This window comes from Oncorhynchus masou, chromosome 24 (genome assembly GCF_036934945.1).
Source record: "Oncorhynchus masou masou isolate Uvic2021 chromosome 24, UVic_Omas_1.1, whole genome shotgun sequence".
NCBI classification, from domain to species: domain Eukaryota; kingdom Metazoa; phylum Chordata; class Actinopteri; order Salmoniformes; family Salmonidae; genus Oncorhynchus; species Oncorhynchus masou.
The window spans coordinates 34062962-34086123 of NC_088235.1; the positions used below are offsets into that span (position 1 = coordinate 34062962).

The 23162-nt window shown below is 42.8% G+C and overlaps 1 protein-coding gene across 6 annotated transcripts in view; it reads right to left on the reverse strand.

Moving 5' to 3' along the window:
- LOC135512075 (brain-specific angiogenesis inhibitor 1-associated protein 2-like) overlaps nucleotides 1-23162 on the reverse strand; it is a 177223-nt gene that overhangs the window by 71427 nt on the left and 82634 nt on the right. For all 6 annotated transcript variants that reach the window (XM_064933717.1, XM_064933712.1, XM_064933716.1 and 3 more), the window contains 3 exons: nucleotides 6526-6587; nucleotides 5187-5258; nucleotides 2249-2386 (listed from right to left, as the gene is read on the reverse strand). In XM_064933717.1, coding sequence (XP_064789789.1) covers nucleotides 2249-2386; nucleotides 5187-5258; nucleotides 6526-6587 — 272 coding nt within the window. The remainder of the gene's footprint in view (nucleotides 1-2248; nucleotides 2387-5186; nucleotides 5259-6525; nucleotides 6588-23162) is intronic.

Below are 23162 nucleotides of genomic sequence, written 5' to 3' on the forward strand. Positions count from 1 at the left end.
CCTCATGTCAATGCTTATTTAATGAAAATGCTTCTATGTCATTTTCTATTAGGTTGAGACTTAGTCTCAAAAGGGATGAAATGTCATGGAAAATTACATAATTTGTCATGCTATGCCATGTTTTACTGCTTAAAGAATAGTCTCGTTATATGTTAGTTATATGTTATATGTTATATGTTAGCCCTCGGGCTATCAACCTCATGCAATCTTAAAGTCTGCACAGACAACTTATTACCTTTTACAGACAATCTGCTGACTGCCACGTATACAGAAAGGGGTTGTATTTTCCCTATACAATCAGAGACCTGTCTATGTTTGTTAGGCTTTCAACTCTGAACCATTCTTGGTGATGTTGATTGCTTAATTTTTGCAAATCTTATAATAAAGTTGTTGTTGGAAGAATGTACATTCTCTCTCTTCCTCTGGAATTTCCCTGACAGGCATCACAGCAGCAAGATTTGTGACCTGTTGCCACAAGAAAAGAGCAATCAGTGAAGAACAAACACCATTATAAGTACAACCTATGTTTATGTTTATTTATTTTACCTTTTGTACTTTAATTATTTGTACATCATTACAACACTATATATAGACATAATGACATTTGAAATAGCTTTATTCTTTTTAAACTTTGTGTGTGTAATGTTCACTGTAATTTTTTTATTGTTCATTTCACCTTTGTTTATTATCAATTTCCCTTGCTTTGGCAATGTAAACATAAGTTTCCCATGCCAACAAAGCCCTTAAATTGAAATTGAATAGAGAGAGAGATATAGACAGAAGGATATTACTCATCTACAGTGTCTGTCTCAACAAAGGGAAACCCACTGCCCTTAGCTACAGAATAAATGTACAATACTCATCTTTTCTAAACGCTGAAGTCAAACCAATGGATTCACAAAAGCAATCATTCAACTTCGATTTTCAGTTTTGAACTGACAACTGAATGAATAAATTGGAATCAGAGAAGACTGTGCAAAATAAATTATATACTAACCTACCTCTAATGCAGGCACACACCCAATGCAATACGATTAGAAAACATCTATTGATTAAAAATGGGAATGAGAGAAGACCGTGGTGTTAAACCAGGGTGAATAATTGATGTACCACTGCTCCTCTAACACCCAATTGATATGTTATATAACATTAGCTATTTCATCAGCAGCAGACCAGTGACATTCCCAATACATTCAAATCAGTCTGCCTCTTCCCCTGCAACCCCATCTCACTTGCTTTCTCTATCTCTATGTCACTCTCTCCACCCACTCTCTCTTCTCAGTGAGCTTGGCTCTGGGCGGTCTGAGTCCCACAGACCCCGGGCCCAATAGAGGGTACCTCTTTTACGCCTTGATTAGATCAACAGTGTCATTGCATCAATGATGCATAATAAATTCTGCAGTCAAACCTTTTCATTATGTAATCCAACATCTTTACTGGATATGTGTTCAACAAAAGTTCAACATTTACCTTTTGCTACCATTTATGTCAAGTCTACACATACAGTTTGATGCACATGTTGGTTATATCCACAGAACAAAGAATGCACTGCAACTGCCTCTGCAACGCAATGCTGCAAGGCAAACGCAGTGTTCTATGGATATTAATGTACTTCTAGTGCACCAAAATGCAATCATGATGTGATCCAGGCGTTACCCCTCCAGTCATCAGCACAAGTCACAGTCACAGAGCCACAGATGTAGGCTCTAAAATTGAGCCAGTTTGCTACAGCAGGAAAAGAATCCTCCAGCAACAGGAAATGTGAATCATTATGTGGATTATAATAAATGGTTATCTTTGGAGAAGTTGATACATTTTTTGTAAGGGGAAATCAAGTCTGACATTTCAAAGTGGAAATTACAAACTTCAGAAGCTGTATAAACCTCAAATACACTACAAGTTTTACATTTTAGTCATGGACAAAGTGCTCTGCTTCAGTGAAAGGGTCCATAAGATACCTGCTCAGCCCAAATCCCCTTTTGGATTTGATCGGCTACCCATCTCTGACACCTGCTGGGCTGTGGCCAATAGTATGATATTTCTCTGGCTCAGAGTCAGTAGCAGTGTCCTCACCACCTTCCCATACGGTGACCTTTTGACCCACGAGCTGGCACTGCATCATCTCTAGGCTGACTAGGGACCCAGTCTGTCTGTTCATTCACAGTAGCAATACAAACCTGAGGTCCTTCTCCCCCTTCACTCCCCCTGCCTCCCCCACAGTCTCCCTCCTCCTCCCCCAGTCACTCACCTGCATCTCCTTGTCTCCGTACTTAGAGGTGTTCTTGCTGCCCTGGCTCTTCCTGCGTAGCTTCTTCAGTTCATCCTGACACTTCTCCAGACTCTCTCCTTTACTCTTGTGCTCCATCTGGTACTTCTTCAGAGCAGCCTGTAGGGGGAGTATAGATTCAGTTTTAAAAGCTCTACACAGAAAAAAAAGTTATTGAGGTGTTCTTCTTCAGGGTGATATGGGTAAGCATTTTCCTTTGCATATCAGGAAGGGTTATTTACTGCTGAGATGGTTGTGAAGAACCGACCGGTTCTTCCCCTCTCCAAAATGTTTTTATTTCATTCCATGAAATGCTAAACTGTTAAAAAAGTTCCTGTAATTTTATGTTACACTACGGCTACTGTTTGCAGTAAAAGTACTTTAAACAACAGCAAGTTACTGCAATAACACAGCTGAATTAAGGTGAATGCTGATTACTTGATTTAATGAACTGCCGTAAGTTCTGTAATTGTACAGGATAAGTAATATTATAAACCTCAACTGGGATTTGAACTGCTATGCCACCAGAGGAATATAAAAAGGTAAAAGGGGATACCTAGTCAGTTGTGCAACTGAATTCGTTCACCTAAAATGTGTCTTCCGCTTTGAACCCAAACCCTATGAATCAGAGAGGTGTGGAGGGCTGCCTTAAATTGACATCCACATCATCGGCACACGGGGAACAGTGGGTTAACTGCTTTGCTTAGGGGCAGAACAACAGATGTTTACTTTGTTAGCTCTGGGATTCGATCCAGCAACCTTTCGGTTATTGGCCCAATGCTCCTGCCAGGCCATGAAAAAGATTGGCCACAGATTTAATGGCAAGAATACATTTCTGCATTTTTGCTCAAAGTTGCCCAGAATCAAGTCCAATCTGACAACACGAATGAAACAATATTTACATGATTTCACTGTAATACTTATCCTGTAAAATTAAATATAAATAAATATAATAATATATAATATAATAAATATAATAATTTACAAGAGTGTACTGTAACCAGCATACAGCTGAATTCTGTCATTTTACAACAATAACGCCTAAATTCAACTGTCAAAAATACAATATAAATTGTTCCTGTATTTTTTGTGCAACTCAGTAGCTAGTAACATAATGCCATATTTCAGGTAGTTTTTAACAGTGTCTGCCATAAGTCCATCTGGAGTATCGTATAAGTGTAACTGTAGAACCTGTCATTGGTTCTACCTGGAACCAGAGGGTTTTTCATGAGAGGGTTCTAAATGCATCTCCAACGGGTTTCCCTACAGGTACAAATTAAAGGGTTCTATGGGGCACCCAAAAGGGTTCCCCCATAGGGACAAATTACAGAAACCTGGAACCAGTGGGTTCTTCATGAGATGGTTCTACAAAAAATGGAAGGGTTCTACGTATCACCCAAAAGGGTTCCCCCATAGGGACAAATTAAATCATTTCTACTGGTTCTAATCTTTATTAATCTCTATCATACCCACACACCCAGTGGTGTAGCAGGAAATTCAGGTCGCTAGCAACAGTGAGGTTATGAGTTAAAATCCCAAGTGAGGTTAACTCCTAAGTAATCAGAATAAAGAAGCGTACTGTCCCTTACCAGTAGCCGGGAAATATTTAACAATGTAATGAAGAACCCTCTGCTTCATGGTATAACTGTCCACAATTATACAAATTGTTATACAAAGGGTTATCCAAAGAACCAATATCAAAAGTTTTCCCCTACAGGGACAAAATGAAAAAAACAAAACATGTTGGTACTAACTAGCACTTTTTTGTGTATACAGTCATTGGCTATCCTAAACTAGTGCTCTACCAATTAAGTTATTTGTTTGGTCCCATTTCCATCCACTGACCACCTTTTATTCACTGATTGATGCAATATAGCATAATCCAAGTGAATGGGTTGCCTGCCTGCCTTTCTGGTGGCCGCAAAACAATGTTTCCAATCTTTTATTTCTGTCTGATGGAAAAACCTAGCTGAGCGTGGCTAATTACTTTTGTCAATGCTGAATTAACAGAGCAGAGCAAGAGAAGGGCAGCATATGTCAGCATGCCAAAAACGCCCTCAAATGAACTGATGAGGTAAATATGAATTTCAAATAGATGCTACAGTATTATTAAATTAGTGACTCTGGTACAGATTTTATTTTGTGAGCATCCAGAAATTACACTTTCATTTAAAGGGATGTTTCAGTGGGATGACATTCATAGTAGGCCTTTATTATTCCCAATTCTACAGAAGTTGTCTGGGAAAGCTTTGAAAAAGAAAGGAAAACCTCAAGAAACAAATCCAACACTTCAAATAACTCTAGAAATGTGTCTATCGCTTTAATAAAACTCAAACTTCTACATCTTTGTATTTCCCTAAAATGGGTAATAGCCAGTAATTCATGGAGCGGAAAGTAAGAGAAGAAAGTGATTCATGTAACTTTATTGCAGAGTAGTTATGATTAAAACCTGATTAAAACCTGATTAAAACCTGTGGGAAATTCTCAGAAAGCTGTGGAGTTTGTCTCTAACTGATGATTTGATGAGAATGTGGATCCTATCCTGGTTCCTGCTGCTCCATAAGGAGGCCTAGCTAGCTGACTTAAAATACAATTAAAAGCACTAGTCTGCTTCAACTCTTTGTTAATGAGGCATTCACTTCAGAATATACACACCACTGACACAGAAGTATATAGAGGCATTATATAAATCTGAACTAAAATGAAATTAACTCTGCTGTAATGTCATGAGAACACAGTTAGTAACTATGAATAATTATAGGTCATAATAAGCAATATTTGTAAGGGCCATCAACCTATAACCATTACCATAGAGTGAAGGTGAGAACACACCTAAAGGTATATTTAGAGGGTGCTAAACAACAAGGAGTTACTACAGCGAATGAAAACAATGCATGACCTTTCCTAGGAGGACACTCACATTTAGGTAGCGTGCATCCAGCTCCACCTTCTTCTCCAGCTCTGTCAGAAGCTCATTGTGGAAAGACTTCAGCTAGAGGACAGAAAGGACTCCAAAGAGTTAATATTAACATAAGATACACCCACACATCTCATCACCAACACAGACAGGAATAGAACCTGCTTCAAGTTGTTACGTTCTCAACTTCCAAACCAGACTTGTTTGTTTTTAAAAACATTGACTAGTCTGGCTGGCTGTCAGCGTGTGTTGTGGTGTCAACATGACTTGGAGAGAGACGTTAGTCGTGACATCAAAACTAACACACTCAAAGGATTAGGGGAGGTTGTATAGCACCGGTATGTGAATTATGTCGAAAGTCATGCCAATGTTGAGGTTATTTATGTGTGTGTGAACACGTGCCTGTGTACTATCAGTAAAAAAAGTGTTGTCCCCATATGAGAACTAATTGAGAAACCCTTTTGGTTCCATGTACTGTAGAACCCTTTACACAGACGGTTCTACATAGAACCCAAAAGAGTTCTACCTGGAACCAGACAGTGTTATCCTATGGGGACATCCGAAGAAGCATTTTGGAACCTTTTTTTCTAAGTGTGTATGTTGACAATTGACTTTTGTGTCAATAGAGACAAATAGCAGAGTTATCTCCAGTCCCAGACCAGGCGGAACTGAAAACAAACTACAAAACAACTGAATCAATGGTGCCTCTAAATAATGAAACATCTCAGATTAACACATGCTGAGGTGGTGTCTTCAGATGACAGAGGGACTCTAATTAATAAAAACAAGAAAGTCCCCTTCGCTCTGCTTTGGAGTACTGCTCTTTCTAAAGGGCCCTTAAAGTTACTGTGTCCCAAATGGTACCCTATTACTTCTAAAGTACATTATTTTTTACCAGAGCTTATGAGCCCTAGTCAAAAGTAGTGCACTGCACAGGGAATAGGGTGCCATTCGAGACTGAAACTGTATCAAAGCCCTTTGGTCTCTTTTCTTCTCTTTTTGTCTTAGTAGTCTGAAGCAATAATATTTTCTTAAATTCTAGAAGTTGGCTGTGTGCTGTAAGAGCAGGAACAGACGAGATGTAAGTGTGTATAAAAACAATAGTTAAGAGGCCAGTAGTCCATTGTTTGTGTGTGCGTAGTAGAGCTCTGTTCCTTTGAATTCAAGCATTGCACAGTATCTTCATATTTTCAGGCAATGGCTTTAAAACGAGGATTAGCAAAATACTTAGTTAGCTCCTGGTATAGATTGTGATTGGGTGATACTAGAGTTGAGATGCCAGAGCAAATGTAAGAGACAATAAGCCTTCATCATCCTGATCAAGGTCCTGTGTTCTTCTCACCATATCTTCAAGCTGCATCTGGATCTGTCTGTGGACCTCAGCCATCTGAAAGAGTACGTCCCCTAAAGAGAGAACAGACGGGAAAGAAAATGGGGAAAAGAGAGAGAGAGAGAAACAGAGACAGAATGATATTAAATATTATGCGTGTCGTTGAAAGCTACATCAACGTGCAAAAACCAGACCATGCAGCCACACAAAACACTTGGAAGACAGGTGGAGTGAGGGAGGGAGACGAGGGAGGAGAGGATGGGAATGAACAGGATGGAACATCAGTCAAGTCACGGAACTGAAAACATTGTAAACTTAAAAGAATAGAACACAAATACAAAAAGAGAAACAGAGAATGTAAGAAAATCACGAGCTAAACAAGATATCTAAAGACACAACTCTGTCTGTAAAAATAAATGAAAGTATTCATGGTAATATTAGCTCATTTTACTAGTACTGAGAACATACAGCACAAATACTCCATATATTCAGTACAAATGTGTCATATTATGAGAAAGAAATCAAATGAAACTTCCACAAATTAATGAGTACTTCTTTATACTAAGAGATAGTGCTTTGCATTAAATAAAACAACATAAATACTTCAAACAAAAAGCAGAACCAAGAGAAAAGTTGAAAATAAAACAAACAGAAAGTAAAGGGTGATTCATGCAGCCAGGGAGATATAATGCGTGTCATTTTAAGATACCTACATGCTGCCTCTTCTGAATATGCAATGCATTGTAAAAAAAAAGGAACAAAAAGATCTAGTTTGAGCAAAGAACGAATAGAAGGGTAAAGAACTGGAGAGACAGTGACAGATCAAACTACCGCAGAGAAACGAGACAAGACAGGTTTCCAAATAGGTTCCCCAGATAAAAGAATGAGACACATGAAAGGGTTCCACACACAAACGGTGATTGTGTTCACTCAAATATTGACTTAGCAGACATTCAACGGGAGACGACTTATTGTAATCTATTCATTATCCATATATAAGTCAAAGAACTCTAATTTCCAATCTCACCGCACCCTCTCTATTTCTATGTAACACACTGCCCTACCCTGACATCATTTGCTGTATAATATGTGGTCAGTGGCGTTCTGAGTTCAGTAATTTAGGTTATTAAAGACGTTAGAAAGGAGAAGAAGAGGTGAGGGTAGAGTGTAAAACTAAGGGAACATGATGATCCTTCCCATGTGGAACTAAAGAAGTAAGGGGAACATTCTAAGAGAACATTCTAGAGGGGGGCTTTCCAGAGAATTAGGAATTAGAATACAAATTAATTTAATAGGATCTCTATGGGGCTTTCTTTTATGACATCACAGCATAGGGAGGCTTATCAGGAGGTGTTGAGGTCATCAAGCTACGACTCGAAATGAGAAGAGGATTTAGGAATAGGGAAGGTTTGGAAAGCATTAAGGTCCCTTCTAACAAGGTTTGGACCGGATTCAACATTTTCAAATCCACAAAAACAGCATGTTATGCAAAACTGTTACAGTGCACACAACATATGAGTTTATTGGCTTAGAGATTATATTGTTAGCTGCACAATGCACACACGTAAAAAATCTTAAACTCTTACACCCACTGGTGGCATTTTCTAAACAACACATAATATTGTATACAACCCTGATCAAGTACATTTAGGTTTAAAAAATACAAGACCTACTAACACATGCTTAGTACTGTTAGAAAGGTAAGAACTGTGGATTCTGATGGTGTCTAGGTGCGACTACTACAAATCTACAAGACTACAATGATGTGACTACTACAAATCTCTTCCTAGTAAGAGAATTGAAAGTCTAGGTTTGAAATAAAATGTCAGCCATTACTGTTCACAAAGGATTTTTTAAAATAAAGTAAAAAAAGGAAACCATGTTCAAGCATAAACAGTTCACTTTCACATCAGCCATGTTGTATTCCTTCTCACATATACAGTTGAAGTCGGAAATGTACATACACCTTAGCCAAATACATTTAAACTCAGTTTTTCACAATTCCTGACATTTAATCCTAGTAAAAATTCCCTGTCTTAGGTCAGTTAGGATCACTTTATTTTAAGAATGTGAAATGTCAGAATAATAGTAGAGAGAATGATTTATTACAGCTTGTATTTCTTTCATCACATTCCCAGTGGGTCAGAAGTTTACATACACTGAATTAGTATTTGGTAGCATTGCCTTTAAATTGATTAACTTGGGTCAAATGTTTCAGGTAGCCTGCCACAACCTTTCCACAATAAGTTGGGTGAATTTTGGCCCATTCCTCCTGACAGAGCTGGTGTAACTGAGTCAGGTTTGTAGGACACCAGGTTTGTAGGACAACCGTAGTCTGGCTTTTTTATGGTGGTTTTGGAGCAGTGGCTTCTACCTTGCTCAGCGGCCATTCAGGTTATGTTGATATAGGACTCGTTTTGCTGTGGATATAGAGACTTTTGTACCGGTTTCCTCCAGCATCTTCACAAGGTCCTTTACTGTTGTTCTGGGATTGATTTGCACTTTTTGCACCAAAGTACGTTCATCTCTAGGAGACAGAACGTGTCTCCTTCCTGAGTGTTATGATGGCTGCGTGGTCCCATGGTGTTAATACTTGGGACCACGCTGTACTATTTTGTACAGATGAACATGGTACCTTCAGGCGTTTGGAAATTTCTCCCAAGGATGAACCAGACTTGTGGAGGTCTACAATTTATTTCTGAGGTCTCTCTAGTCTGTGAAGGGGTCCTCAAACTTTTTGAGTCTGGTGACCCCTTTTGTGATAGCAAATTCATCAGGGACCCCATCGTAATCAGAATGCAATTCGAGTGAGAGAAACATAGCATACAATGAGTTTTAATATGACTTCAGCCGTGCATGGCTGGACGAATCAATACATGGGCCCTGGGAATGAACATTTCAAGGCCCGCCTCTTGGCATCTGAGAGAAAATTGTACAGTTCGTGTAAGCCATCTGATACATATTCAAATGTCATAAATCAGCACTGCAGAGCTCTCCCTGTCCTATGCCATGCCTTGATTGTGTTACTACTGTTGATGATATCTTTAAACGTGCATGTACACCCTGGCCCATCTACTATTGCTAGCCCCAATTCTGACTTGTGCTCTGATATCTGCTTCACTGATTTCTGCTCTCGTAAAAGCCTGGGTTTTCTGCACGTTAACACGAGAAGCTTATTACCTAAAATGGATAAATTGAAAGTGTGGGTTCACAGCTCCAATCCAGATGTGTTGGTCATTACAAAGACGTGGTTAAGGAAGAGTGTTTTGAATACTGATGTTAACCCTTCTGGTTATAACTGTTTTCGGCAAGACAGATCTTCCAAAGGTGGGGGATTGGTAATCTTTACCAAGGATCACCTTCAGTGCTCGGTTGTCTCCTTCAAGTCTTGATACCGGCCTATACCCTACCTGCCCTAAGCTCTCTCCTGGCACCTTACACTAAGTCTGAATTTGCCCTGACTACAAACACCCAGAAAAGGCTACTCTCTGTGATGTTATGCTCACAAATAATCCTGATAGGTTTCAGTCTAGTGTCTTCTGTATTGACCTTTATTTAACTAGGCAAGTCAGTTAAGAACACATTCTTATTTTCAATGACGGCCTAGGAACAGTGCGTTTGCTTCCTTGTTCAGGGGCAGAAAGGCAGATTTCTACCTTGTCAGCCTGGGGATTCGATCTGGCAACCTTTTGGTTACTAGTCCAACGCGCTAACCACTAGCCTACCTGCCACCCGTAGCAATCACTGTTTTACAGCCTGTGTTCATAATGACTGCTCAGTGAAACGACCTGTCCTGATTTGTCATAGACGCTTGCTAAAAAAAATGTAATGAGCAAGTCTTCCTTCATGAACTGGCCTCTGTAAAATGGTATAGAATCAGCGTGATCCCCTCTGTCGAATACGCTTGGACCTTCTTTTTTATATTTTCAGTTGTATTGTTAACAAACATGCCCCCATTAAGAAAATGAGAATTAAAAACAGGTTCAGCCCCTTATTTGACCTTGATCTTGCAGAATTACTCCAACTCAAGAATTGCATTTGGTCAAAGGCTTGGCACACGCATACTCAGGCTGACTGGCTCTCATTCAGGAAAATGAGAAATAAGTGCACTCAGCCTATCCAGAAGGCCAAAATTAGTTACTTTGAGGAGTAGGTCTCTCTCTGTGGGTCTAATCCCAAGAAGTTCTGGAAAACGGTTAAAGACCTGGAGAATAAACCCTCCTTCTCACAGCTGCCCATGTCCCTTAATATTGATGATGTGGTGGTTACTGACAAGAAGCACATGGCCGAGCTCTTTAATCACCACTTCATTAAGTCAGGACTCTTATTTTATTCAACCTTTCCTCCTTGCCCGTCAAACATTTCCTCATCTCCCTCCCATGTGACTATCCCTGATGCTTCTCCCTCTTTTTCCCCTACCCTGCTACAAGGTTTCTCCCTGCAGGCAGTCACTGAGTCCAAGGTGCTAAAGGAGCTCCTGAAACTTGAACCCCAAAAAACATCTGGGTCAGATGGTTTAGACCCTTTCTTCTTTAAGGTTGCTGCCCCTATCACCGCCAAGCCTGTCTCTCCTTTCTGGGGAGGTTCCCATTGCTTGGAAGGCAGCCATGGTTTCTCCTTTATTTAAAAGGGGAGATCAAGCTGATCCTGTTGTCTCAGCCACTGCCTGTCACCAAGGGAGTACACCAAGGCTCGATCCTAGGCTCCACGCTCTTCTCAATTTACATCAACAACATAGATCAGGCAGTAGGACGCTCTCTCATTCATTTATATGCAGATGATAGTCTTATACTCAGCTGGCCCCTCCCCGGATTTTGTGATAAACGCTCTACAGCAAAGCTTTCTAAGTGTCCAACCAGCTTTCTCTACCCTTAACCTTGTTCTGAACACCTCCAAAACAAAGGTCATGTGGTTTGGTAAAACGAATTCCCCTCTCCCCACCAGTGTAATTATTACCTCTAAGGGTTAGACAGTACACTGTCCTTCTCTCAGCACATATCAAAGCTTCAGGCTAAAGTTAAATCTAGACTTGGTTTCCTCTATCGTAATCGCTCCTCTTTCACCCCAGCTGCCAAACTAACATTGATTCAGATGACCATCCTAACCATGCTAGATTACAGAGACATAATTTATATTTAGGCAGGAAAGGGTGCTCTTGAGCGGCTAGATGTTCTTTACCATTCGGCCATCAGATTTGCCACCAAAGCTTCTTATGGGACACATCACTGCACTCTATACTCCTCTGTAAACTGGTCATCTCTGTATACCCGTCGTAAGACCCACTGGTTGATGCTTATTTATAAAACCCTCTTTTGCCTCACTCCCCCCTATCTGAGATATATACTGCAGCCCTCATCCTCCGCTTGTCTTTTCAGTTCACTGCAGCTAGCGAGTGTAATGAGCTGCAACCATCACTCAAACTGGAAAGTTTTATCTCCATCTCTTCATTCAAAGTCTCAATCATGGACACTCACTGGCAGTTGTGGCTGCTTGATGTAGTGTTGTCTCTACCTTCTTGCCCTTTGTGCTGTTGTCTGTGGCCAATAATGTTTGTACCATGTTTTGTGCTGCTACCATGTTGTATTGCTACCATGCTGTTGTCAGGTTGTGTTGTTACCATGCTGTGTTGTCACATGTTGCTCCCTTGCTATGTTGTTGTCTTAGGTCTCTCTTTATGTAGTGTTGTCTCCCTTGCTATGTTGTTGTCTTAGGTCTCTCTTTATGTAGTGTTGTCTCCCTTGTCATGATGTATGTTTTGTCCTATATTTATGATTTCTTTATTTTTAATCCTAGCCTCCGTCCCTGCAGGAGGCCTTTTGCCTTTTGGTAGGCCGTCATTGTAAATAAGTATTTGTTCTTAACTGGCTTTTTTTTGCCATGACGCAAGAGATTTTGTTGTTGTTGCAGCATGAAAACGAATATCCTGCAACACCACACATTTTGCCATGAGACAAAGAGAAAACTTTGTAGTTTTAAATAAAATACTAATTGGGGGGAAGAGAAGAATTATTGAGTTGAAAAATGTATAATTGGTGGAATATTATGGATACCCATATGCCTCCCAGACCCATGTTGCCCAGGATTAAGAAATTGTATATTCGTTCCACCAATTCGGTGCCTTTTGAGAAGTGGAACTTGGTCCGAAAAAACATTTGATTTCATTGTTACATTCTGTCATAAAGAGCACATGTTCAACTTCATAAAACATGTTTCCCGATCTCAACAGGGTAAATAAATAAATAAAAATACTACTTAGTAAGTGCCTATTAAGTACCAAATAAAGTAACATTCTTCTTGAATCAGCCATAAATCCCCATGTGACAGGGGGAATTGAAACTTGCTGTGTGCAACAGGGAGTGGCAATTGAAGCATCACAAAACAAACGTTTAAATATTTCTAGCCTGCCTATCTATGGGTAACAGGGTTGACTTGTTATGCTTGACCTGCTCAGTTTTCCTCCACAAAACACCAGAAAATGGTCCAGAATAGAAGAACCAGCTCACCTGTTTTTGACTATTAGATGTTCAATGTTTCTTCATATTTTCTAAAAAAAAAGTGGTTTGACTTTAAAATCACTAACACTAATTGAATAATATTCTTCAGAAATGACTTTGTCAAAGCAACAAAATAACTAGGGCTACAATGACAGCAAAACAACATCTGTTGTTGTTAGAAATATTCATTTAAAAATTAAATGTGGAACTGTATTTATTTGTACGCACTGTTTACAGGTCTGGCTCCATGCCAAGGTGGACTGTGCAGTCACAGTGCTGATCCATCACACGGCGAGACCTCTAAGAGGACATCAGAGGATAACAATGGTGGTGAGGGAGTGAAACAGCATCCTTCCTCTACCCACCACCACCTTCCTTCCTTCCTTCCTTCCTTCCTTCCTTCCTTCCTTCCTTCCTTCCTTCCTTCCTTCCTTCCTTCCTTCCTTCCTTCCTTCCTTCCTTCCTTCCTTCCTTCCTTCCTTCCTTCCTCTACTCACTACCTTACTTCCTTCATTCCTCTACCCACCACCCTCCTCCCTTCCTTCCTTCCTTTACCACCACCCTTCCTTCCTTAAAATACCCACCACACTCCTTCCTTCCTTACTCAACTCACCACCCTCCTTCCTTCCTTCCTTCCTCTACCCACCACCCTCCTTCCTTCCTTACTCTACCCACCACCCTTCCTTCCTTCCTCTACCCACCACCCTCCTCCTCCTTCCTCTACCCACCACCCTCCTTCCTTCCTTCCTCTACCCACCACCCTTCCTTCCTTCCTCTACCCACCACCCTCCTCCTCCTCCTTCCTCTACCCACCACCCTTCCTTCCTTCCTTCCTCTTTCCACCACCCTCCTTCCTTAGTCTACCCACCACCCTCCACCTCCTCCTTCCTCTACCCACCACACTCCTTCCTTCCTTCCTTCCTTCCTCTACCCACCACCCTCTTCCCTTCCTTCCTTCCTTTACCCACCGCCCTCCTTCCTTCCTTCCTTCCTTCCTTTACCCACCACCCTCCTTCCTTCCTTCCTTCCTTCCTTCCTTCCTTCCTTCCTTCCTTCCTTCCTTCCTTCCTTCCTTCCTTCCTTTGCCCACCAGCCTCCTCCCTTCCATCCTTCCTTCCTTCCTTTCCCCACCACCCTCCTCCTTCCTACCTTCCTCTACCTACCACCCTCCTACTTCCTTCATTCCTCGACCCACCAGCCTCCTCCCTTCCTTCCTCTACCCACCACCCTTCTTCCTTCCTTCCTTCCTTCCTTCCTTCCTTTACCCACTACCCTCCTTCCTTCCTCTACCCACCACCCTCCTCCCTTCCTTCCTTCCTCTTCCCACCACCCTCCTCCCTTCCTTCCTTCCTCTTCCCACCAAACTCCTTCCTTCCTTCCTTCCTTCCTTCCTTCCTTCCTTCCTTCCTTTTCCCAACACCCACTTCATTCCTTCCTTCCTTTTCCCACACCCTCCTCCTTCCTCCCTCCCTCCCTCCCTCCCTCCCTCCCTCCCTCCCTCCCTCCCTCCCTCCCTCCCTCCCTCCCTCCCTCCCTCCCTCCCTCCCTCCCTCCCTCCCTCCCTCCCTCCCTCCCTCCCTCCCTCCCTCCCTCCCTCCCTCCTCCTTCATTCCTTCCTCTACCCACCACCCTCCTCCTTCCTATCTTCCTCTACCCACCACCCTCCCTCCTTCCTTCCTTCCTTCCTTCCTTCCTTCCTTCCTTCCTTCCTTCCTTCCTTCCTTCCTTCCTTCCTTCCTTCCTTCCTTCCTTCCTTTACCCACCACCCTCCATCCTTCCTCTACGCACCACCCTTCCTTCCTTCCTCTACCCACCACCCTCCTCCCTTTCTTCCTCTACCCACCACCCTCCTCCTCCTTCCTTCCACTCCCCACCATCCTCCTCCTCCTACCTTCCACTCCCCACCATCCTCCTCCGTCCTTCCTTCCTCTTCCCACTACCCTCCATCCTTCCTTCCTCTTCCCACCACCCTCCTCCTCATTCCTTCCCTTTCCCACACCCTCCTCCTTCCTTCCTTCCTCTTCCCACCACCCTCCTCCTTCCTCCTCTACCCACCACACTCCTCCTCCTTTCTTCCTCTACCCACCACCCTCCTCCTTCCTTCCTTCCTTCCTTCCTCTTCCCACCACCCCCTCCTCCTCCTTCCTCTTCCCACCACCCTCCTCCTTCCTTCCACTCCCCACCATCCTCCTCCTCCTACCTTCCACTCCCCACCATCCTCCTCCGTCCTTTCTTCCTCTACCCACCACCCTCTTCCTTCCTTCCTACCGTCCTTCCTTCCTTTTCCCACACCCTCCTCCTTCCTTCCTTCCTCTAACCACCACCCTCCTTCCTTCCTTCCTCTTCCCATCAACCTCCTCCTTCCTTCCTCTTCCCACCACCCTCCTCCATCCTTCCTTCCTTCCTTCTTCTTCCCACCACCCTCCTCGTTCCTTCCTTCCTACCTTCCGTCCTTCCTTTTCCCCACACCCTCCTTCCTTCCTTCCTTTTCCCACATCTTCCTTCCTTCCTTCCTTCCTTTCTTCCTTCCTTCCTTCCTTCCTTCCTTCCTTCCTTCCTTCCTTCCTTCCTTCCTTCCTTCCTTCCTTCCTTCCTCTTTCCACCACCCTCCTCCTCCTTCCTTCCTCTCTCCACCACCCTCCTCCTCCTTCCTTCCTCTCTCCACAACCTTCCTTCCTTCCTTCCTTCCTTCCTTCCTCTTCCACCACCCTCCTTCCTTCCGCAATCTTCCACCACCCTACAACTCCCTCTATCCATCAACCACCTTCCTTCTCCTTCCTTTTCTCCCTGCATCCATCCATCCACCCTCCACTCCTTTACTCAATCTTGCGAATACCACAGGCCATTAACTACATTTGTGGACAGTAAAAAATGAAGGTGAGGGAGGGAGGATATAGTAGCTCCATGCTCTGAGTAGCGTGACTACAGCATCTGAAGATTACTGAGCCTTATGGAGACACCTGCTGATGTAGACTAAACAGACCACAGTGTGTGTGTGTGTGTGTGTGTGTGTGTGTGTGTGTGTGTGTGTGTGTGTGTGTGTGTGTGTGTGTGTGGATGTGTTCAACTATACTTGTGGGGACCAGACAAGGGTAAATGGTATTTCTTGGGAGTTTAGAAAAGGGAAAGGGGATAAGTGTTAAGGTTAGAATTAGTGTTAAGGTTAGGGTTAGGGCTCGGAGCTGTGGTTTAGGGTTGGGTTTGGAGTTATGGTTAGGTTTAGGGTGTCGGGTTTGGGTTGAGGTAAAGGTTAGGGTTAGGATCAGGGAAAATAGGATTTCAAATGGGACTAAATTGTGTCCCCACAAGGTTAGGCATACAAGACTATGTGTGCATGTCTGTGTTTCCTTCTCTCTCTGATCTACCTCCATCCTGCCAGCTGAAATATCTGCCTCTTTCTCTCTCCTGTCCCTGCAGGCCTGTCTAAGCCTCTTACAGATAATCAGCACAGATCACAACATCTGAAGCTTAGAGAGACTATTGTTGTCTGGTCGTAGTGGAGCCCTATCAATTAAAGAATACACAATTAATGTCCCTCAGCTAGTTTGTCTTGTTCACACTGGGTCCACTGGTCTTGGGGTCAATTCTTAGGCCACAAGATTCAGGGATAACCTAAGAATCTAATCGACTGCAGGGGACAGAGCACTACTTTTGACCATGGTTGCGCTGGTGCAATTGTGCACTGTATAGGGATTAGGGTGCCATTTGGGACAGTCTGTCTTGTCCACTGAGGGTGCCCTGCGGTATCAGCATCTACAGATGCACAATCGAGAGCATCCTGTCGGGCTGTATCACCGCCTGGTACGGCAACTGCTCCGCCCACAACCGTAGGGCTCTCCAGAGGGTAGTGAGGTCTGCACAACGCATCACCGGGGGCAAACTACCTGCCCTCCAGGACACCTACACCACCCGATGTCACAGGAAGGCCATAAAGATCATCAAGGACAACAACCACCCGAGCCACTGCCTGTTCACCCCGCTATCATCCAGAAGGCGAGGTCAGTACAGGTGCATCAAAGCTGGGACCGAGAGACTGAAAAACAGCTTCTATCTCAAGGCCATCAGACTGTTAAACAGCAACCACTAACATTGAGTGGCTGCTGCCAACACACTGACTCAACTCCAGCCACTTTAATAATGGGAATTGATGGGAAATGTAAAATATATCGCTAGCCACTTTAAACAATGCTACCTAACATAATGTTTACATACCCTACATTATTCATCGCATATGTATACGTATATACTGTACTCTATATCATCTACTGCATCTTTATGTAATACATGTATCACTAGGCACTTTAACTATGCCACTTTGTTTACATACTCATCTCACATGTATATACTGTACTCGATACCATCTACTTTATCTTGCCGATGCCGCTCTGTACCATCACTCATTCATATATATTTATGTACATATTCTTTATCCCTTACACTTGTGTCTATAAGGTAGTAGTTTTAGAATTGTATTACTTGTTGGTTATTACTGCATTGTCGGAACTAGAAGCAGAAGCATTTCGCTACACTCGCATTAACATCTGCTAACCATGTGTATGTGACAAATAAAATTTGATTTGATTTGATTCTTAAGTGTCCCCACTCAGGAGCCTGGTTGTCACACAATCATTGTTTTTTCCATTTCCCTCTTTCAACAAATGTAATTGGCTCATGGGGGTTGAGGATTGGTCTGTCATTCACTTTGTTACTTGCTCTCAGAGTCTGGTGATGTGTTAAAAGGACATTATTATGAATTGGATGAAGTAGTGTGTTTTTGTATTTTAATACACCTAGATAACAATCTTGTACATAATGTGTGAAGGAGACCATCTCTGGAGAAAAGGACAGACAGTTCTCGGCTCAGGAGTCAGTGTCTTGAAAAACTAGACAGGTAAAATAAATATTTTTTGTCGGTTAAAGCTGTATAAACTTTGATCCCTGCATCAAACAAAATAAACCAGCTTGTGAGCAGTAGACAAAAAGCGGGAGAGAAAGACCATAGCGTCAGCTTCAATGCCCCTGAATGGTCTAAAACTAAAACCACTGTCTGTCTGGCACAGTAGAATCAGTTACAGTCTTACTGTGTTCCTCTGTTCAGCAGGATGTGTGTTATGGTGTGTGTTATGGTGTGTGTGTGTGTGTGTGTGTGTGTGTGTGTGTGTGTGTGTGTGTGTGTGTGTGTGTGTGTGTGTGTGTGTGTGTGTGTGTGTGTGTGTGTGTGTGTGTGTGTGTGTGTGTGTGTGTGTGTGTGTGTGTGTGTGTGTGTGTGTGTGTGTGTGTGTGTGTGTGATGTGATGTGCTACTGTCTGTCTGTGTGATGCTGTGCTGAGCTGACCCTGTCTGCAGGTAGAGTGTTCTAGCCCAGGGAGGGAGGGAGCGAAACGGCCCCATTATCCAATGTGACTACCCTGAGGGCAACATTCCCGAGCCATCCAGGCTTCCTTTATTTTCCCAGCAGCATATCTATTTCTCTCTAGCTGTTGGGAGGAAGCACCATTTTCCAATGCACTTCATGAGACAAAACACCCATTAATGGACTACCGAGGGAGAGGTGTTGTGACTGTGAGCGTTTCTACTGGGGTGGCATAATGTGATCAAACACAAACAGGGTCAGCTAATCCACAGCAAGCTGCAGCTGGAAGACATAGAACAGTATATAATATAGCATGATGCTTCTAGAAGGTTGTCTTTACTCAAAGTAAGGTTGATTAAATGCCTGTGTTTTGTGCTGTGGTTCGTCATCTACAGTAACTGTTCCTTACATGTCCTGAATACATCAGTGACTCCAGCTGTTGCTTTTCAGGGAGGAGACACACACACACACACACACACACACACACACACACACACACACACACACACACACACACACACACACACACACACACACACACACACACACACACACAATTATTGGCTAAACAAAAAGTTCTGACCCAGATACCATATTCTTCACTTACTAGACCTCTGCACGACATTAAAGTAATTTTCCAGTACACCTACAGAAATCCAGCATCTCACATCTTATAAATAGGCCAGGACTCAATACCGTTGCTGTGTCCTTGATCACACGGCCTTAAAAACATGAACATCATTTTTTGCAAAATATTCAGCTGGACACATTAAGGTTGTGGTGTCATGCATCATCCTTGCTGGGGGCGTCGATGAGAAACTAACCAAGTCAAGGCAGAGCTTTGGCTGATCCATGTCCACACCAGCAAGTGTAGTTACATGTAACGTGGTTTGATTAGACACACTTGACGTCTTTAGTATACAACACCAGCTCAGAAAGTATCGAAAATAAAAATTAACCACTTAAACATGAATTACGTACACATAGATCAATACAAACAAACAAGTTCTACATGATCATTACTGATAGATGGGGCACAAAATGGAGATTGATTATTCCAGACCACAGACATGAGGGAGGGAGGGAGGGAGGGAGGGAGGGAGGGAGGGAGGGAGGGAGGGAGGGAGGGAGGGAGGGAGGGAGGGAGGGAGGGAGGGAGGGAGGCAGGGAGGGAAGGAGGCAGGCAGGCAGCCAGGTAGGGAAGGAGTGACAAAGACTGATGACTTTGGCCTACTGTTGGTCAGATTCAGCAAGTAGCCAATATCTATTTTCTACCCTCTGATCTATAACCTCTGACCTCTATAGGGTCCCAGAGAGACAAATCTCTGAATCTACAACAGGTTGTTGGTTGCTTAGTTACCTCTTCTTTCATAGCTACTCCCTGGAGTCCCATAGGGCGGAGCACAATTGCCCCAGCATTGTCCGGGTTAGGGTTTGGCCGGGGTAGGCCGTCATTGTAAAATAAGAATTTGTCCTAAACTGACTTGCCTAGTTAAATATAAGGTTAAATAAAATAAAATAAATCTATAACTTTTTTCCAAGACTGGATGCATAGCATAAAACTAGAGCCTAGTGTTTTTTCCTAGAAAGGACGCATAGCCTAAAACTAAAGCCTAGCGTTTTCCCTAGACAGGACGCATAACCTAAAACTAAAGCCTAGCGTTTTCCCTAGACAGGACGCGTAGCCTACAACTAGAGCCTAGCGTTTTCCCTAGACAGGACCCATAGCCTACAACTAGAACCTAGCGTTTTCCCTAGACAGGATGCATAACCTAAAACTAGAGCCTAGCGTTTTCCCTAGACAGGACGGATAACCTAAAACTAGAGCCGAGTGTTTTTCCTAGCAGTAGTGACTGAACACAGTATGCCTAGCATATCCTCAAGGCTGATTGTACCAGGCTCAGGTGTGAATAGATAAACACACAGTAAGTTTATGTACCATTCATAATAGAGGTCACACATAGCTGTAACGATGTGCGCTGAGAGTCGGGAAGCAAGTTCAGGGAGTGAGTGCTTTAATAAAATAAATGGAGCATAATACAAAACAAGAAACACTAACAGCACACAGACATGAAACAGAAACAATGACGCTTTGGTTCCTTCCAAGGGAGAGACGTATATAGGGAAGGAAATCAGCTGCAGCTATACATAGCCCATCTGTAAATAGCCCATCCAATCTACCTACATCATCTCCATATTGTTTTTATTTACTTTTCTGCTCTTTTGCACACCAGTATCTCTACTTACACCATCTGCACATCTACCAATCCAGTGTTAATTTGCTAAATTGGAATTACTTCGCTACTATGGCCTATTTATTGCCTTACCTCCTCACGCCTTTTGCACACACTGTATATAGACTTTTTCTATTGTGTTATTGACTGTACGTTTGTTTATTCCATGCGTAACTCTGTGTTGTTGTTTGTGTCGCACTGCTTTGCTTTATCTTGGCCAGGTCGCTGTTGTAAATGAGAACTTATTCTCAACTGGCCTACCTGGTTAAATAAAGGTTAAATAAAAAAATAAAAAATAAAATAAAAAGGAAAGTGATGGAGTCCAGGTGAGTCTGGTGACGCGCAGGTGCGCGTAATGATGGTGACAGGAGTGCACCATAATGAGCAGCCTGGTGACCTAGAGGCCGGAGTACACTTGACAACAGCTGTGTTCCAGTTGCTGTTTCTGGTTCCACAGAGTTCCCAATAGGGGGAACTGAGAACCAGTGTATGACTGAGAGTAGGAAAAGAGTCTGAAATGTCTGGATCTTTGTGATAGTGAGGTGACTGTTAGCATGCATGCGCGTGTGTGAGTGAGTGCCAGGGGTATAGTACCGCAGAGCCCTGTGTGCTCTGTTCCTGTGTTCTACTCTATTATCATGCCCATTAAGTCACTATTTGGCAGACTGACAGACTACCCGTACCAAGGACGGGAGGCACAACAGGACATATCTGATAGAGTCGAGCTGTTCATTTTAAGATCCAACCACTTACTGGAGCACTGGAACAATCACTGAACAAATCGGCGATGCTTATGGATATCACACATACTTGTGCTGAAGCACGGAGGAGCTGCGAATCAGCCCTTCATCTTTCTCATGTCTATCTCATTCTCTTTCTCTCCCTGCTTCCTTCCCTCCCTCTCTTTCTCTTTATCTTATTGTCTCTCTTCTTTTGCTCAAAAAAGAAGAGAAAGTATTGTTCAGCTGATGGACAACATGAGGAGAAGAATGAGAGAAGAGCTTTGTTTCACCTGCTGAACGCAGATAGGAGAGAGTTTTGAGAACAATAGTGTTGTTTGTGAGTCAAATTAGATCAAAAGAGAAAGAAATATATAATTATCTGAAGCCAGTAATAGTGCGTTGCAAGTCTCAAAGACTTGTGATCTTGTGTGTGTGTATATCTCTCCCTCCCCCCCTCTACTTCTCTCTCTCTACTTCTCTCCCTCTACTTCTCTCCCTCACCCTCCCCACCTTTCTCTCTCTCCCTCCCACTATCCCTCTCCAGGGTGATTTGAGGACAAGGACACACCAGGGAACAGACAGAGACAGAGAGGCTTTATCCCTGGCTTTTTGCCTCATTGGATGCATCCCAAATGGCACCCTATTCTCTACATAGTGCAATACTTTACACCAGATCCCTATGGCCCTTGTCAAAAGTAGTACACTATAAAGGGAAAAGGATGCCATTTGGTACACAGCCTTAATGCGACAGAGCCATGGACATAGCCAAATTAATTTCAGCTCTATCAGAAATGCAATACAAAAACATTCTCAGGCATAATATGTTGTTATCTACTGATCAGAATATATTCCTAAATTAGAGAGGCACTCCTTTGAAACGTCCATTTTAGAGAGGAGACATCTCCTGCAGGCGAAATGTGTGGGAGTACAGTGCACAGTGTGGGGGGAGTTGGGAGAACTTTTATAGAAGACGAGGGGTTTGTGATGATGGTGGCAAGAGGAAGGAAAAAATAAGAAGATTCCGTTTGAAAGAGTGTTCTCGCAGGAGCTGCAGTTTCCTCATACATACTGCAGTGTGAGCGCCGGAAAATAATTAAAAACATTGAATAATGAAGTAAGCTTTATGCAACACCTTTTTGAGTGCGAACCCATTACGCCTCTTTGTGAATTTTGCGGAATTCAGACAGAGTAGAGCTAAGGGGAGAAACTCAGAGACGGGTCACCAAGGCGTCAGCTGTACTTCTCAAAGACAGAAAGTCAAATTAGCTAAAAAATATAATTCAAATACCACTATCTGAAGCTAGTAAAAGTGAGTCGCGAGTCCCAAAGACCTGCGATTGTATGTGTGTGTGTGTGACAGGCCACCCTATTGTCTCCCTTCATGCTTTTCACAACTCTCTAATAAAGCCCGAACTGCTTTTCCAAATGGCATCCTATTCTCTATGTTGTGCCCTACTTTTGACCAGAATCCGATTGGTCATTATCAAAAGTAGAGCACCAAATAGGGAATTGAGTGCCGTTTGGAATGCACATTAATAGCAGCAGCACAAACTTCCATGGAGGAGCAGACAGAGGATGAAAAAAGAGCTCTTTCACCGTCCTCAATATAACAAGGTACACACACACACAAAGCACACACACCACTTCTAAGTGATAGCATCAAATTCAGTATGCCCACTCCTTCACTGCAAGGCATGTACATCATCTGCACCTACTGTGGCTGTCTATTCCTTCAATGAAGAGAAAGGGAAAAGGGAAGCCTCCTTGTCTTGGTTAACTGACTTTTTCTGTTGATTTCTCTATTGCTAGTTACAGTGTTGCATTAAGTGTGCTTTCTTCTCACTCT